At 36.0% G+C, this 16,054-nt stretch overlaps 1 protein-coding gene across 1 annotated transcript; it reads right to left on the bottom strand.

Annotated features, from left to right (window-relative positions):
* Positions 1–733: 733 nt before the first annotated feature.
* Positions 734–11,511, bottom strand: LOC121729997 (thialysine N-epsilon-acetyltransferase-like). The gene is made up of 4 exons (XM_042118790.1): positions 11,299–11,511; positions 3,280–3,331; positions 1,853–2,058; positions 734–1,555 (listed from the first exon to the last, which is right to left on the bottom strand). Exons 1-4 carry the CDS (start codon positions 11,368–11,370, stop codon positions 1,367–1,369), a joined length of 519 nt encoding a protein of 172 aa, XP_041974724.1. The 5' UTR covers positions 11,371–11,511; the 3' UTR covers positions 734–1,366.
* Positions 11,512–16,054: the final 4,543 nt, after the last annotated feature.

Here is a 16,054-nt window from a genome sequence, read left to right as displayed (position 1 = left end):
TCACCGGCCGGGGTACGACAGGGGGTGATACTTTCACCACCTTTTGATCTCGCCTCGTGTGGCCACGGCCTTAGTATTCGTTTTACGGCGTAATAAATTACGACTAATTTAATTTTTCGCCGCAGAATTCATTACAACTTTGAGAATTATTCAACAAAATTAATCGAAGGCGTTTCGTAATCGTAGGGCGCCGACTGAGGGCGGATTTTACGTTTGGATTCCGAGCTTTATTGTTGTAGCCATGTTATTATAACTTCGTAATAGGAGGTACAGAGAGCGATGGTCTGAAAAGGACGGAGGGGGAGGGGGTAATACAAATTGAATTTAATTTTCCTTTAATAATTGAAAAGGAAAGTCTCTGAAACGTACGTGTTTGTGACAGTGTAATATAATGAACAATATATTTTCTCTTGCGTTTATAAAAGTTTTATTATAATGTATTCAAAGATGATTATTATACGTTTACCAATATCCGAAATTGCTTCATTATATTCATGTTGAGTATCCAGACCTTGTGTAGCCTTCGCGACAGCACGTAGTCTATATCTGTACCATATTATATTAGATGAGGGTTATTTCTTAAATTAATATTTATCATGACTGTAATAATATAATATATAATAATAAGTCTTAGATTATTACTGTAGTAGTGTAGTAGTAGTATGACTTGAATGAAATACAAAAGACCAATAATATAAATATTCTTTTATTACAACAAGTTACAGTATGAGTACATCTAGAGTACGTAAAGTACAAAGCACCATGAACCGCTACTTCCATGCGAGTAAGCGGTATAATCAATTATCAAACTGCTATCATTGGCAAATGGTAGCAGTAAAGTAACTATGCGTCGTAGACGCTACGCCGCCCTTCGTAGCGCTACGTAGGCGCCGCGCGTAGCACACCGCTACGTCCTGCTTCGGCGCGTAGCACTCGTAGCGATGCGTAGCGAAGCGCTACGTATAGCTACGCGTCGTAGCACATAGCTACGTCACAGTATAGCAATATGACTAATATTGCTATACTGTGGCTACGTACAGCATTTTTCAAGCTAAACATACAAAATACTGCACTTTAAAGGCGACCACAGTAAATATAATATCAAAAAATAGTTTTTCATTCGCTTTTCAAAAATTATAGTGTTTAGGCTTGATGATTTTATCAAACCTAAATTACTTATGTAATAATAGAAAATTTCTGCTAAGGATTGCCCAAGATCTTAGTGCAATGTGGTCACCAGCAAAATCCTACAGGGAACCTTGAACGTAAATCATAAGCACAAAGTTTCCGTTCAATTTACCGAACCTTATATTGTGAAAACATTGTTCAATAAAAAAACTACGTCAGCAACATATCCATGACGTCACTACTGTTCTCTGGGCAGCAGCTCACCGCGCGCGACGGCCTCTATGCGGTCGCGCGGCAGGCGCATGGCGGTGCGCTCCTCCACCACGCAAAGGTCCTTGGCCCCGAGCCGCCGGTAGAAGCCCAGCGCCAGCGAGTTGTTCACCAGCACGTGCCAGTCCACGCGGTGCACGTTCTGCTTCACCGCCAGCTGCCAACATAGTCATGTTTATTGACGTAGGGCCCAAATTGCTTAGGTATTCAAGTGTAATGCCTAATATTAATGATCTAGATTCTAGATGGTCTTATATAGAACAAATTGGAAATAACGGCTTAGAAGCAACAAGACCTTAGTTTAGGTTTATGGTGTAGGCAGCTTAAGATATAGGTAGATTCCAGATAGTCTGAAGTTCATGACGCGGATCCAGCTGGCAACGGCAGGTCCAGCTGGAGTAGGGGCGGTTGTCCCCGCCGCCCGCGCCGCCCCCCGCGCTCGCCCGCACAGTACCTGGCACAGCCGCTGCAGTATGAGGCGCGCGACGCCCGCCCCGCGCGCCGCCGGCCGCACGTACAGGTCCTCAATGTACAGCGCGCGGCAGGTCCAGCTAGAGTAGGCGCGGTTACACAGCGCGTACCCCACCACTTCCCCGTTGAGCTCGCCGATTAGGCCGAAGTACCACGGAGGGGATGTCTCAAAACCGTCCCGGATGAGATCTGTCGGTGAGATGAGATAATATGCCTTAAGGCCCTTGGACACGGCGACTTCTGGTAGCGATGCGATCGTGATATATTTGCGCGTTTGCATAGATACAGTCGCGCGTCGAACGTTTGTACATTGCATCGCTACAAAAAGCTATTACATTTAAGATTAAAGCCAATTAAAGCCATAAGAAAAGTACATAAAGTGCGTAACATAATGGAGACTCAAAAGGACAACATTTGCATGTCGTCATAGTATGAGGTCTTTAATTAAATTTACAGCCGCGAGTCCACTCACGGATATTTATTGGAAAATCTGACAGGTTTTCAATATATATGCAAGAATCGTGTTTGAGTGCGATTTCAAACAGTACAATTTTTGCTTGGTAACAGGAAATTAAAAACAGACATGACAAACGCATGACAACAAACTCTTAATTGATAAGAGATAAATGATAAACTACCCGGGTTTTCCTCAGTCGTCGTCGCACTTCGCAGTATCTGTTACGTATTATCTATTTTAGGTGGGATAAAGTATATTGTTTTTGTTGTTTGTTGGCAATGAAAATGTTTCGAAAGTACTAAACAATGTATATGAGATCTGGCACACGACATACCTGTGGGATGGGTGCATTTGCATCCCGCCGGAAGTTCGCGAGAATTTAGGGTAAAATGAATAAAATGAAAAAATATTTATTGTTTTCACCACAAAACACACAATATTGTTACAAATAAATTAAAATAAAGTACAATTAACTGTTTTGTGGGAGACCGGTGCCTCAACTAGGCATAGCACAGGATACCAGACCTCCATCTTAATGGGATCCAATGGGAACATAAAACATAATATTACTGGTCTTAAATTTCAAGGTTGTGTGGAAGAAACTGCTGCAAGAAGTAAAATCGCGTATTTGGACAAATTTTCCTTGTGTTGTGTTTAAAATAATGTTTTTAGATTTAAGTCAAATCTATTTTCTATTCAACGGTACTTCTTTAAAAATATTATCAACTAGATGACACAAAAATATTCTTCCGGGATAAAAAAGTGTCCTATGTCCTTTCTCGGGACTCAAAGATTCTCTCTACCAAATTTCAGCAAAATTAGTTTAGCAGTTTGAGTGTGAAGAGGTAACCGACAGATAGACCGACAGACATACTTTCACATTTATAATATTAAAAAGATAATATGGATATAGCACGACGATTGATCCTTAATTTTATCTCAATACAACTTACCCTCTTGTGACAGTCTCGGTCCGTCTGGAACTCCCTCGTACGCCGCCAGCTCCTGCACACACACACACCCATACATACATTTGTAAGCTTTATATATTATGTTTAGTTTTTATAACAATTTACGTTAAACTTAATTTCAACTATAATATTATCTCGGTGTAAATAAATATTTCGTGATTACAAAATGTAAAATGTAATGGTAAATGTTTTGATTTCCGGGAGATTGATTCTAGTGATACAATTGAATAGAATACATCCGGCCGGGAAAAAGAAAGCAGATGCCGTTGACGTGCTGAAAAGATGGCAAGCTAAAATTATTATTCAAGAACACACAAAAGTCTTAAATATGCATGATTATGAAATAATAACAGCGTACACATTACGTAATATAAAATAATAAAGAGTTTGAAACATAAGTATTGAATTCATTGCTTATACATTGTATATTTATATATGGAAACAAAGCTCAGGATGGATGACATACTGCTACTAACTTAAATATATTATCATGTATTGGTCACGCAATAATTAAAATCTATATTAATATTATAAAGAGGATCTTATATAAAATTCTCGTGTCACAATGTTAGGCCGCGTACTCCTCCGAAACGGCTTTACTGATTTTAAACAAATTTTGTATGCATCTTCAGTGGGTTTTTGAATCGGCTACCTCTTTATAATATTAGTATAGATAAGTCTATACTAATATTATAAAGAGGTAAACTTCGTTTGTTTGTTGGTTTGTTTAATTGTAATGAATAGGCTCAAAAACTACTGGACCGATTTTAAAAATTCTTTCACCATTCGAAAGCTACATTATTTACGAGTAACATAGGCTATATTTTGGAAAATATAGGGTTCCGTGAGATATTTCAGTTTTTCGGTAACAACCAGAAAATTTACTTATTTTGCGTACGCTGCCTAAACTATAAAAGATAGAACCATACAATGTTCTAAGTAAATGTAGATCTTATAATTATCTATAAAAATATCCGCAACACACTATACCTATCTATGTCAAGTGAGGCAGAACAACCATTGTTTAAATCTTAATTTTTTTTTGGACTACATTTAAACGCATTTATTTTACTCATGCGAATTAATCCTTATCAAAATAAATTATTTCATCACTAAGAACATTTTATGAAGATAATATTTGGTCTTATACCCCCTTATTAATAAACATTGTATAAGCTTAGAATAGTTATGCAGTGTTTTGTCTTCTACAATCCAATTAAAAATGTCACTTGTGTGACAGGAACAAAACACTGCATAACTATTCTAAGCTTATACAATGTTTATTAATAAGGGGGTAAATGATTAAAATTGGACGTTTGGTTTAGAAGTTATGGCGAAATTAAAATATTACGATAGTTGACGTCACCAAGGCGAGGGTGCGCGTGCGGGAGGAAGACTATATTATTATGTGCAGTGTGCAGCCTCACCTGCGTATAATGACTGCGTCGTCACAGTATAGCAATATGACATCTAATATTGCTATACTGTGGCGTCGTCGATGTTTAGTGTCGGAGTCTGTGAATTGACCTGGCAATCATTTTGCTGACCGAGTCTTTCCTGGGTATGCTTTTTGCAGCGGGCGGAGCCGCGGGCGACCGCTATAATGAATATAAAACTGCTGTATCGATTTTAATAATTTTTTCAGTGACTATTTATATTTTATACCCGTGCGAAGCCGGGGCGGGTCAGTTATATTGATAAATGCATTTGTTGAATAAATAATAGTAAATTAACAACTCGAGACTGACAGCGACCAATGTTTGTGCGACGGGATTAATTAAGTAATTAAAGTGAAAAAAAATTTAACACTTTAATTACTTTTTTTCCTGGCTAAGAACATTCCGCGAGTACATCTTATCACCATAGCGATGCCAGAATTCCTATAAAATGTAGGGCTTCTACAGTGCTTTCAGATTAATTCACCTCCCAACGGGACCTTAGTGCCGAAGACATAAGGGTGATCCTCGTAGAATCTAACTTTGTTCGCATTTAGGGACGTAAACCTCATAATATACTGAGTCGTCGTGCATAATATATGACGTCATGATGTGGGTATAATAAGCCATTTCGAATGGCATCATACATATTTGTATGAGGTTATAGCATTGACAACGAATTAAATAATTGTGTTCCTGAGCCTTTGGGAAAACCCAAAGGCTCAGGAACACAATTATTTAATTCGTTAAAGTGTCGTGCTCGGGGGTTATACTGAAATAATCCATACAATTATATTTTTGATACCGTAGTCAATACGGCCATTTTCGAAAGACGGAAGAAATAAAATTATTATTTATTAGTTCGACCTAGGACATAATATTATTATTATCTCCATCCGTTGGGGTTTCCTAAAATGTATGGAATATTATATTTACTTGAGGGTTTTTTGAGAGTTTGAGAATCTTTGATATAGAATTTAGGTGCCGTTCAGTTGAAAACAACTGGCTGAATGCCGGCGCGTGTCATGGTCGTAGGAAACTATTTCATAATAATAATTATTAATACGTGTCTTTCTTATACAATATCATTACTCACATCAGCTGTTGCTGACGAGAATAAATAATAATTATTAATTTGTTTTATTTTATATATTTATTATAATAGCTATACAATATATTTCAAAGAGTGTAAGAGAGAAGCTTGTTCTGTGCAAGAACGTAAAGCTGCAAAGTTCTTTAAGCAGGGTTGGTAATATTCATGACATGACGGTCGTAAAGCTAGTTTATATTCCGCAATATCGCAATATTACGAAACAAAAACCAGAGTCTATTATTCTCGATATCGGCAAATAATTTATTGAATGAACATCATCCCTCGTATCGCCGAGATCTGCCTCATATAAATTATGTGGAGTTTCATTCGAATTTGATGTGTGCTGAGATGAGGCGGCCTACCGGTCTATTGCGTACGATAGAGATTGTCTTATATCTGGAAAATAATTTTAAAAGCACCGTGATTATAGAAAGACCAAGGAGATATGAACAAAGATAATATAAAATGTTATCCATTGAATACATTTATATATTTTATAATCATTCTACTTTGATACCAAAATAAAATTTAATGTTGAAAATGTGTTACTTGAAATATATTGTATATTATTTTTACTGCATTTTTCCCGCAACTTCACCAGGGTTAATAGAGTACAAAAAGTGAATCGTACATGTTCTGAACCGAATATAAACTATAAAGCATTCTACATATTTTCCCGTGTTTTAGTCTGGTGCCAAATTTTATCAAAACTAAATTTATAGCGAGTGTTGCATTTTAATAGGCCATCTTTCCAGCTCAGGACAAACTTCAAAGCTCTATTAACACGAAATAACTTTTTAGATATGTCATATGACATAACATTTCGCGTAAGGTTGAGAATAGGCATGATGACAATTTTTTTTTCTTATCGGTAATTGAAAGACACTTAAAAAATAGAAACATCGTTGAAAGAATGACTTTGATAGCTTAAAAATTTAACCAAGATATGACAATTCAAATATCTCATAAAAAGACCTGCCCGAAACGCTCCATACAAAGTGCCACGAAAGTATGACGTCACTCTTTCGTAGTTTGTACGCATCGGGAGACAACTTTGTTCGACAGATATATTAAATATTGCGTTTATGAAAGTGGTTTCATAACAAAAGTTGCTTTTAATTGCATAAGTTATCGAATTGTATACAAATATTAAGGTATTTAATTTAAAAAAAAAACCGGCCAAGTGCGAGTCGGACTCGCGCACCGAGGGTTCCGTACAAAGATCTAAGTATTTGATATGAATTTCAACTTGATAGCTCTACGCGTTCATGAGGAAAAAAGTAATAAGTTTATATTTATTAAAAAATATATATTTTGTAATGTAACTAAAAATTTAAGGTTTTCGGAATTTTTCCTTTATGTGTGCTATAAAACGTTGCTTCATGCCAAATTTCAAGAATCTAGGTCGACTGGAAGTACCCTTTAGGTTTTGATTCCCTTGCGAGTACTTGCGAGTTTCAAAATATGCAGCTTAAATTGCTGTTTCTTTTGATTGCGTTGACATAGAAGTTTGATTTTGTTACAGCTTAAAGGTATTATAGACCTGAGTATTTGGTATGAATTTCAATTTAATACCTCTACGCGTTTATGAGGAAATGGGTAGTAAGTTTAAAATTATTAAAAAAATATATATTATGTGATGTAACTAAAAATTTATGGTTTTCGTAATTTTTCCTTTATCTATGCTATAAGACGTTGCTTCGTACCAAATTTCAAGATTCTGAGTTCACGGGAAGCACCCTGTAGGTTTTGATTCCCTTGCAAGTGTCGAAAATTTGCGGCATAAACGGCTGTATCTTTTGATTGCGTTGGCTTAGAAGTTTGATTTTTTCACAGCTTCAAGGGACTGTAGACCTGAGTAATTGATATAAATTTCAGCTTCATACCTCCACGCGTTCCTGAGAAAAAGGGTCTTGACAGACGGACGGACGGACAGACGGACAACAAAGTGATCCTATAAGGGTTCCGTTTTTTCCTTTTGAGGTACGGAACCCTAAAAACGACTTGAATATCCAACTTTGAAGGCGAATAACAAAAAAAATACAAATGCTATCAAGCTGAAATTTTGGGAATACTTATTTTTTAACGGTGATTTCTTTATTTTATTTAAAAAAATCGCTAATCTTTGAGCTTGTCATCATCCTATTTAGATGATAGAGTCCAGTCTCTATACTTCCACATGTATCGTGTACAGCTTAGTATGTATAGTAGTATAGTACGAGTATGTAGTGTAGGGCGCGAGGTCGTTTGAGTGATATTAATATTGATGAAGCCAATTCGCGTGATGTGGCGAGCGCAGCCTCTGCAGCCTCTATTTGTGTTCCCCGCATAACCTACTTCATTATGTTGTTGAGTAATATAATATTATGATATAAAATGTGTGATTTTTGCAACTACCTGTTTCTAGGTAGGTATTGAGATGTTAATATGTTCCAACTTCAATTATCATAATGTATTAAATTATCTCGTTGCTGCGATAGGCTCCGATCATATAAATGGTTTGTTTTCCAGTTTACTCTTCCGATTAAAGTAATTTCCGATTCGACTTATCAAGTACGCCCAAAATCTCCAAAAGTCTGATAATATAGTTACTATTAGCGAAGGTAATGTAATCAGTTATCATATTATTATTTTTCAGACTAAATAATGTTATCTGCTTGCGTATCTGTTATATTTTCGCTCGAGTCTCTCTCGGGTCAAACGTATTGTATTGTTTCATCATATTTCAGTTGTTTAATAATGAAACGGAGACAAGCAACGTAAAAGTTATAATTGCCAATTTAATCTCATTATTCGAGACGGAGTAATAATAAAAAGCCTTCGGAGAGTAGGGTCACCAGGCTAGAGGTGCAAAACCGGACTAGCCGCCGGAAGCGATTTATTTTTTACTTTTAAGACGTGTCCGTGTAACGCCTCCGTGGTCCAGTGGTTCAGAGCTCGGCTCTTGACTCGAAGGTCGTGGGTTCGATTCCCGCGTTGGAAACATGTTATTTCCAAGTTTGGTTAGAATAATGCAGGCGGATCACCTGATTGTCTGACAAGTAAGATGATCCATGCGTCGGATGGGCATGTAAAAAGTCGGTCCTGCGCCTGATCTCTCGCCAGTCGTGTCGGTCTGCCGTCCCACTGGGTTATGAGAGTAAAGGAATAGAGAGTGCTCTTGTGTACTGCGCACACACCTGGGCACTATAAAATGACTCCTGCGTAGCTGGCCTGGTTTCAATGAAACCGGCCACCGTCACCGAAACCGGTGTGGGAGCTATATATATGACGTGTCATTTTAATAAGTAGCATTAAGCCAAAGGATTTGATAGCATGTAGACTGGAATACATTATTTTTAATTCGCAGTTGCGCATTTCAATGTCACAGCTCATCAAATTTTACATCTGAGGTAAGTGGTAATTTTATATGACACTAAAATCTTAATTAACGCAGAAGTCCAGCGCCGAAAGATCTGGTGTGTTGGTAGAATTGAGTTTAAAATCCAAAATTTCTGCTGCGTGGTCACTCTATCTAAGATAAAAGTTCTCCCGACCGGACAATGTAATTAGGTCGAAAAGGAAAACTAATTAAGTATTATCTTTCGTATTTAGTCGATATACGGGCGCGCTAATGTTCCGTATCTTAGCGGAGATGACATCAACCTGTATGTAATTTCCGACTTACCCGATATACCAGTGTCCAGTGTCTAGTGCTCGTGTTCCGAAATTGAACTCAGTATACCAGCCAGTGCTCATCATGAGTCTAGACTCGGCGCCATTCTGTTGATTCGTCCCGAAATAAACGCCAGTGCATTCATTCATGTATTATGAATCTTCACATATTTGTCTCATTTAAAGTTTTAAAAATGATTAAGCATAAATCTCAGTTCTAAGCTTTCTTTTAATTTAAATTGGCAGTAATTTTTGGTGTAGCGCCTCAGTTTATTGCTAGACAGACTTGACGGCGGATAAAATGTTTGTGAACCGATTTTCCAAATTTTATTTTTGTTGTATAGGCTATGGCCTAAACACCAAAAAATTTTATCATTCCAATTTGGTACTATCAGAAAAGTTGATTCCTATGCAGATGAGGGGCCTACGCCTATACGCCAAACCCAGCCGACAGATCACATTTGACATGATCCGACCCACATCCGACCAAATGACGTTGGTCTGTCAACTGCCTAGGAATCAATTTCCTCGAAGGTACCATGCTCACAAAAATGGTGACCTGATGAAGGGATCCTTGATTAATCGAGGGAACTCCTCAAAATTTATATGGAAACATGACGTGGTGACTTATTTAGAGGTAAACTTCTGACTCTACCATCGAGGAAATTGATTCATAAGCAGTTGACAGTCCAACGTCATTTGTTCGGATCCCAGCCAGCCAGATTAGAATGACATACATTCTGATCTGGCTGGCTGGGTTTGACATAACGCGACCAAACTATCCGCGGTCCTCCATCTGCCTAGGAATCATCTTCTCTCATAGTACATTACCTAATCCAACAAGTCACAATTAATTTTTACTAATACGATTTAATAGCTTAAATCATAATATTAATACACGAATGAAAAACTTTGTAACCCTTTTTACGAAAAATGGGGAAACCTAGGTGCATGAAATTTTGCACAGTTATAGTTTATATGGTAAAGGAGTGCATCGAACTGATATTATTTTGAAATTATGTTTTTATCATACATTTTTTAACAAATAAAACATTACACAAACTACAACACACACATATGAGAAATGACAGATTTTTGAGTAACAAGCCTATACATACGAATTATACTCTTTTATTTATGGTTGAAGTCTGTTGACAACAAGGTGACAAATTGAAAATGCATTATAGTTTTTTTTATTGAATCTGATACTATTAGACAATATTTACACGGCCAGTCTGAGATCAGTGGCTCTACCATGAGTTTAAGGCTACAGTATTTATCGATACTCGATACCCACTAAGTAAATATTTAGTATGGCGATTTTAGTTCCGCAAGTAACCGTTAGAGGCGCTGTAAAATTTGCCATACTAAAAATTTACGGTAGTCGGTATCGAGTATCGAAAAATACTATAGCTTTAAACTCATGGTAGAGCTACAGCTGAGTCCCAGAGACAAGAGTTGAAAAAAAAAGATAAAGTCAATATTTTTTACAAAACGTTCCTAATGTCGTTGAAACTAAGGTCGAATTTCGACCATTGGGCGAGCTCTAGTACAATTAAAAATGTCAAATTGTTTGCTTCTTCGTCAATTCAGTTAACTCGTGATGTTTATCTTACACTTCACATGTTTTTAGCTTATTAATAGATCCTATTACAAGAAAATAGCCGACAGTGTTTTATTTTGAATCACCGCTTTATATATTGTAGAATGTAGAGTACACTGGAGTGAGTCAAACACACTACAGGTTGTTACTACTAATATAATATATATTCTGTGCTAGTGACAGGAGTAATGGGATGTGTACAATGTCAAACTTACTTTGATCATCTGATGTACGACAGGAACGTCCGCCCTCGTCATATCACGAATTACAACATTTCCCGCACTCATTTTGTATTATTGAACAATACTACACGTTTGATAACGCGTATATCTTCTCTGTAGTATCGGATTCTATCAGTAATCAGTAACACGCGATTGTTTTTATCTGAGAGAGCACGCGGTTTTGACGCGGTCTTATTTCGCATACCAATCCCGAAGCCGGATGGAATCAGTGCCAATGTCAAGTTGATAATAATAATATTTGACAGCACTATTTCACCTGTCTTATACTAGATGGCGCTTTTAACGTAAACCTTTGCTTAACACAACGCCATCTGTGAAAACGACATGGAACTAAGATATTATGCAGTTCGCAGCGCGAGACAGGTAGCCCGACGTTATTCTAGTATGATTTTGTTTTTTAACTGTTTGATTAGATGGCGCTAGGAGTCCTTATCAACGTGACGGATACAAAATATTTAACCGACTGCCAAAAAGGAGAAGGTTATAAAATGTTCGTCTGTATATTTTTCAGTAGTATGTACTTATTTTAAGGCTTGGAGGATCACAAATTATTACAAACTACAATTTTCTTTGTTGTAAGTACGTATCGAGAACAAATAATGCACAATAATAATTATATTATATATATATATATATATATATATATATATATATATATATATATATATATATATATATATATATATATATATATATATATATATATATATATATATATATATATATATATATATATATATATATATATATATATATATAAATATATATATATATAAATATGTCACCATGGCAAAGTCCATCGCTATCCCGTCGCACAAACAATGGTCGCCGTCAGTCTCGAGTTGTAATAATTTACTATTATTTATTCAATAAATGCTCTTATCAATATAAAAAGTACCCCGTAGCCGATTCTCAGACCCACTGAATATGCATATAAAATTTGGTTAAAATCAGTAAAGCCGTTTCGGAGGAGTACGCTATCTAACATTGTGTCAACACGAGAATTTTTATATGTTTGATGTAGAGTTCCAAACATAAATAAATGATAATTATATTTTTTAAGTTTAGTTTTTTTTTTTATTGTATCCGGGTTTTAACATTGTCCGTCCAAATTCACTGATAAATTATACACGTTTCTGTGGACAGACTAAATTAATATGGTTTTTGGAGAGTACCAAAACAAATGAGGACTCTGGACTTTTATATAAGGCCTTGTACAAAGAGTATCACGTACGTGATAGAGGCAAATATCTAATCTAAGGAGCTCTACAATAATAATTTACGATTTGTTTATTTTCCAATCCCCTACCCTTTTCCCTCCCCTACCCTCTCCTATTTCCTTCCCTAGCCCTACCTTCTCCTATTTCCTTCCCTACCCTCCCCTATTCCCTTCCCTACCCTCCCCTATTACCCTATTCCCTCTATTTAAGAGGGCCATTTTATTTTAAAACTATTATTAAATATTAAAGTACACATATAAAAAAAATAATTTGTGAAAAATTTAAGTGCCTACCTCTTACCATTATTGACATAGAGCGAAAAAGGCCTAAAAAATCACGTTTGTTGTATGGGAGCCCCCCTTAAATATAAATTTTATTTTGTTTTCAGTATTTGTCGTTATAGCGGCAACAGATATACACAATCTGTGAAAATTTCAGAAGTCTAGCTATAGCGTTTCGTGAGATACAGCCTGGAGACAGACAGACGGACAGACAGCACAATATGAGTCAAAATTTAAAGATAAGTAACTTTAACGGACGGATGATGTAAAGTTCGGATAGGCTAAATACTAGAATAAAAGCTGGGCTACTTAATCATGTTTCATGTCGTAAATCACAATAACAAATAATTTTTTTATGAAATAAGGGGGCAAACGAGCAAACGGGTCACCTGATGGAAAGCAACTTCCGTCGCCCATGGACACTCACAGCATCAGAAGAGCTGCAGGTGCGTTGCCGGCCTTTTAAGAGGGAATACGCTCTTTTCTTGAAGGTTTGCAGGTCGTATAGGTCCGGAAATACTGCTGGTGACAGTTCGTTCCAGAGTTTTACAGTGCACGGCAGAAAGTTACGCGAAAAACGCACTGTGGAAGACTGCCACTCATCAAGGTGATGAGGATGGTATGTTTTTTGCGTGGGACGATGGCGTATACTAAACTTAGACAACATACCAAATTTCAACTTTCTAGCACTTCAGGAAGTAGCCAAACATTTTGATGATCATCAGTGTGTCAGTGACGAAATCAGCGTATTTTAGATATCAATAAAATCTTAAGTATTACAGCTATTCAATTTAGACTTTGTAAGTTTAATAACTCTATTATTGTCATAGTATCCTGAGAACATGAACTATCTTGTACATCGGAAACCAATTATATGAAGGTTCAAAAAACCGACGAAACACTTTGAGAATTGAGAAAAGGTGGGGTGTCCCCATGCACTTCGCTTGGCTCGTCTTGCCGGAGGCACTACCGTGCCCCCAGATAGCGTGTTATAATGAGGGACTTAAAGTTCATGAGATAATAATTATTATGGCAGCTGTTCATGAAATTGTCACGAGAAACTACATTAGCGGTAGCATAGCACCTGATCGGAGGTGCCAGGAGAATGTCGGAAAAAATTTATTGACAGTTTTTGGAAACATGAGTCCTGCAGCCGCTTTGCTTGAGTCGGGTTTGCCTCTAACGGCAAATAAAATAATCTAATACCCTCATTGTCTATAAAGTGTCAAAAACTCTAAACTACAATTAGGCTGTCAGATAGTCGGTAGTTTAATGCAAATATGGCACCGAGACAAACCCTTGTCGGGTCTAATGCTGCCATTCGGTTTAAATATCATTGTGTATCCTATGCTTAATAAATAAATAAAACAAAAGAAAGTTTATATACTAACTGTACGTGATAATGTAGATCCTATAAACGTATATAATATATATATAAAATTTAAATTTTTTGATTACGATTTTATTCGGTGGTGATATATATATATATATATATATATATATATATATATATATATATATATATATATATATATATATATATATATATATATATATCACCACCGAATAAAATCGTAATCAAAAAATTTAAATTTTACAGGAAGAAATAAAAACGGTTTTTGGCTCATAACTTTTTAACAGGTTCACACAGGAAAATTATTTTTATACCAAAAGAAAGCTAATTTTTTTTGCGATATCTTAATGTTTTTAAAAAATATAATGATGTTTCTTACTGATATTATAAGTCAAAAAGTATAATACCGAAATTTAAATAAAATTTTTGTCCGTAACACATCAATACGATATTATTCGGGTAAGTTGTCGACAACGAACTACACAGTAATAGTTGGATGCGATCCTATTGGCTGTCTTACAGATATGTTTACTGGCTCTGTAATCGACTGTTACCATTATATTCGACGCTAACAGTAAGTCACATGTATTAACTTTATTATTCCATGGCAAGCGAAACATACTTTATATATGTAAAAATATAATACAGAATTTAAAAAACATAAAATATATTGTAATAATTAACTGGATTCTTAAATAAAACCATTTTTTATTTTTATTTTAAAGGTATTTTAATAATATTATAACAAAAGGTAAGTATATAAAATTTTACAGTAAAATAACAATCAGTTATACTTTTTTTATACCTCCGAAGCCTCATATAGGTCTAATTCATCGAGATCGTTTGACTGTGTCTGTTCCGAATTTCCACAACAGACAAATGAGTTGTAAAAAGCGTGATAATGTTTAGGAATGTGTTGATTAGCACATAGACCAAGTAAATCATCATACAGAGGCTTAGGCAGGGGCAAAGGCGATAAAGATGTGTCAAGTCTGTATCTAAGTTTGTAGGTGCCAAATTTTTTGGGCGCCGCCCACGTTTTGATTTGTTGCCGTCAGAATCAGTATCTAAGTCAATGTATTCCTCATTAAAATTATATTTCAATTGCAACACATGAGGTCTTTCTTGAGACACCTTTATTTCCTTTACTTTCGACGATGAAATCTTTTACCCTGTGTATCTTTAAGCCAGTTTTTATTGACAATGAGGCGTTTTAAATCAAAAAAGTTATTTTGCTCCATTTCTTTTACAATATATTTCTCGCCTTTACCTTTGCATTTTGTATTATGCTGTAGACTTGGTCTGGGGTGTACAAAACTTTATTTTTCATTGCACGTTCAACACACGAGTGCATACTGTCACCCTCACTCTGACTATGGCTGGTCTCAAAAAAACGATGGGTTATACATTCCAGTCCGTAAGTTTTTAAAGCATAAAGATACATCGCAAAAATAAATCAATTTTTATTCTGCCACTGCACAGCCGTCAAAATAGAAAGATATATTTTTATGCCTTTTTGTGATTCCTCTTGTATGAATTGTAGTAAACAGCTACCGATTTCATTTGATCCTCTTTTGGCAACAGAAAGATGCCAGACATAGCAATAAATTATAAAAAATATTAAGTGAGTTAAAAATGGCGCAAAGTTATAAATGGGGTACTTTCGCTTATAATGAAAAATACCCACCTCAGATTGAGGAACGCTGAGTTCTTTTTCCAAATCGAAAACGGCAACGGTGGTTCTAGTGGGATCAACCGAAGCTTTTTCTTCCCTTTTAATTTCGCGAACTTCGTCTTTACGTTCCCGATGTTTCCTATAACTGTCTTCTAAAGATACCTTTTCTGTATCTGTAGCTTGATCGTACTGGGAGCAA

This window comes from Aricia agestis, chromosome 8 (genome assembly GCF_905147365.1).
Source record: "Aricia agestis chromosome 8, ilAriAges1.1, whole genome shotgun sequence".
NCBI classification, from domain to species: domain Eukaryota; kingdom Metazoa; phylum Arthropoda; class Insecta; order Lepidoptera; family Lycaenidae; genus Aricia; species Aricia agestis.
This window is presented reverse-complemented; position numbering and strand designations above follow the sequence as displayed.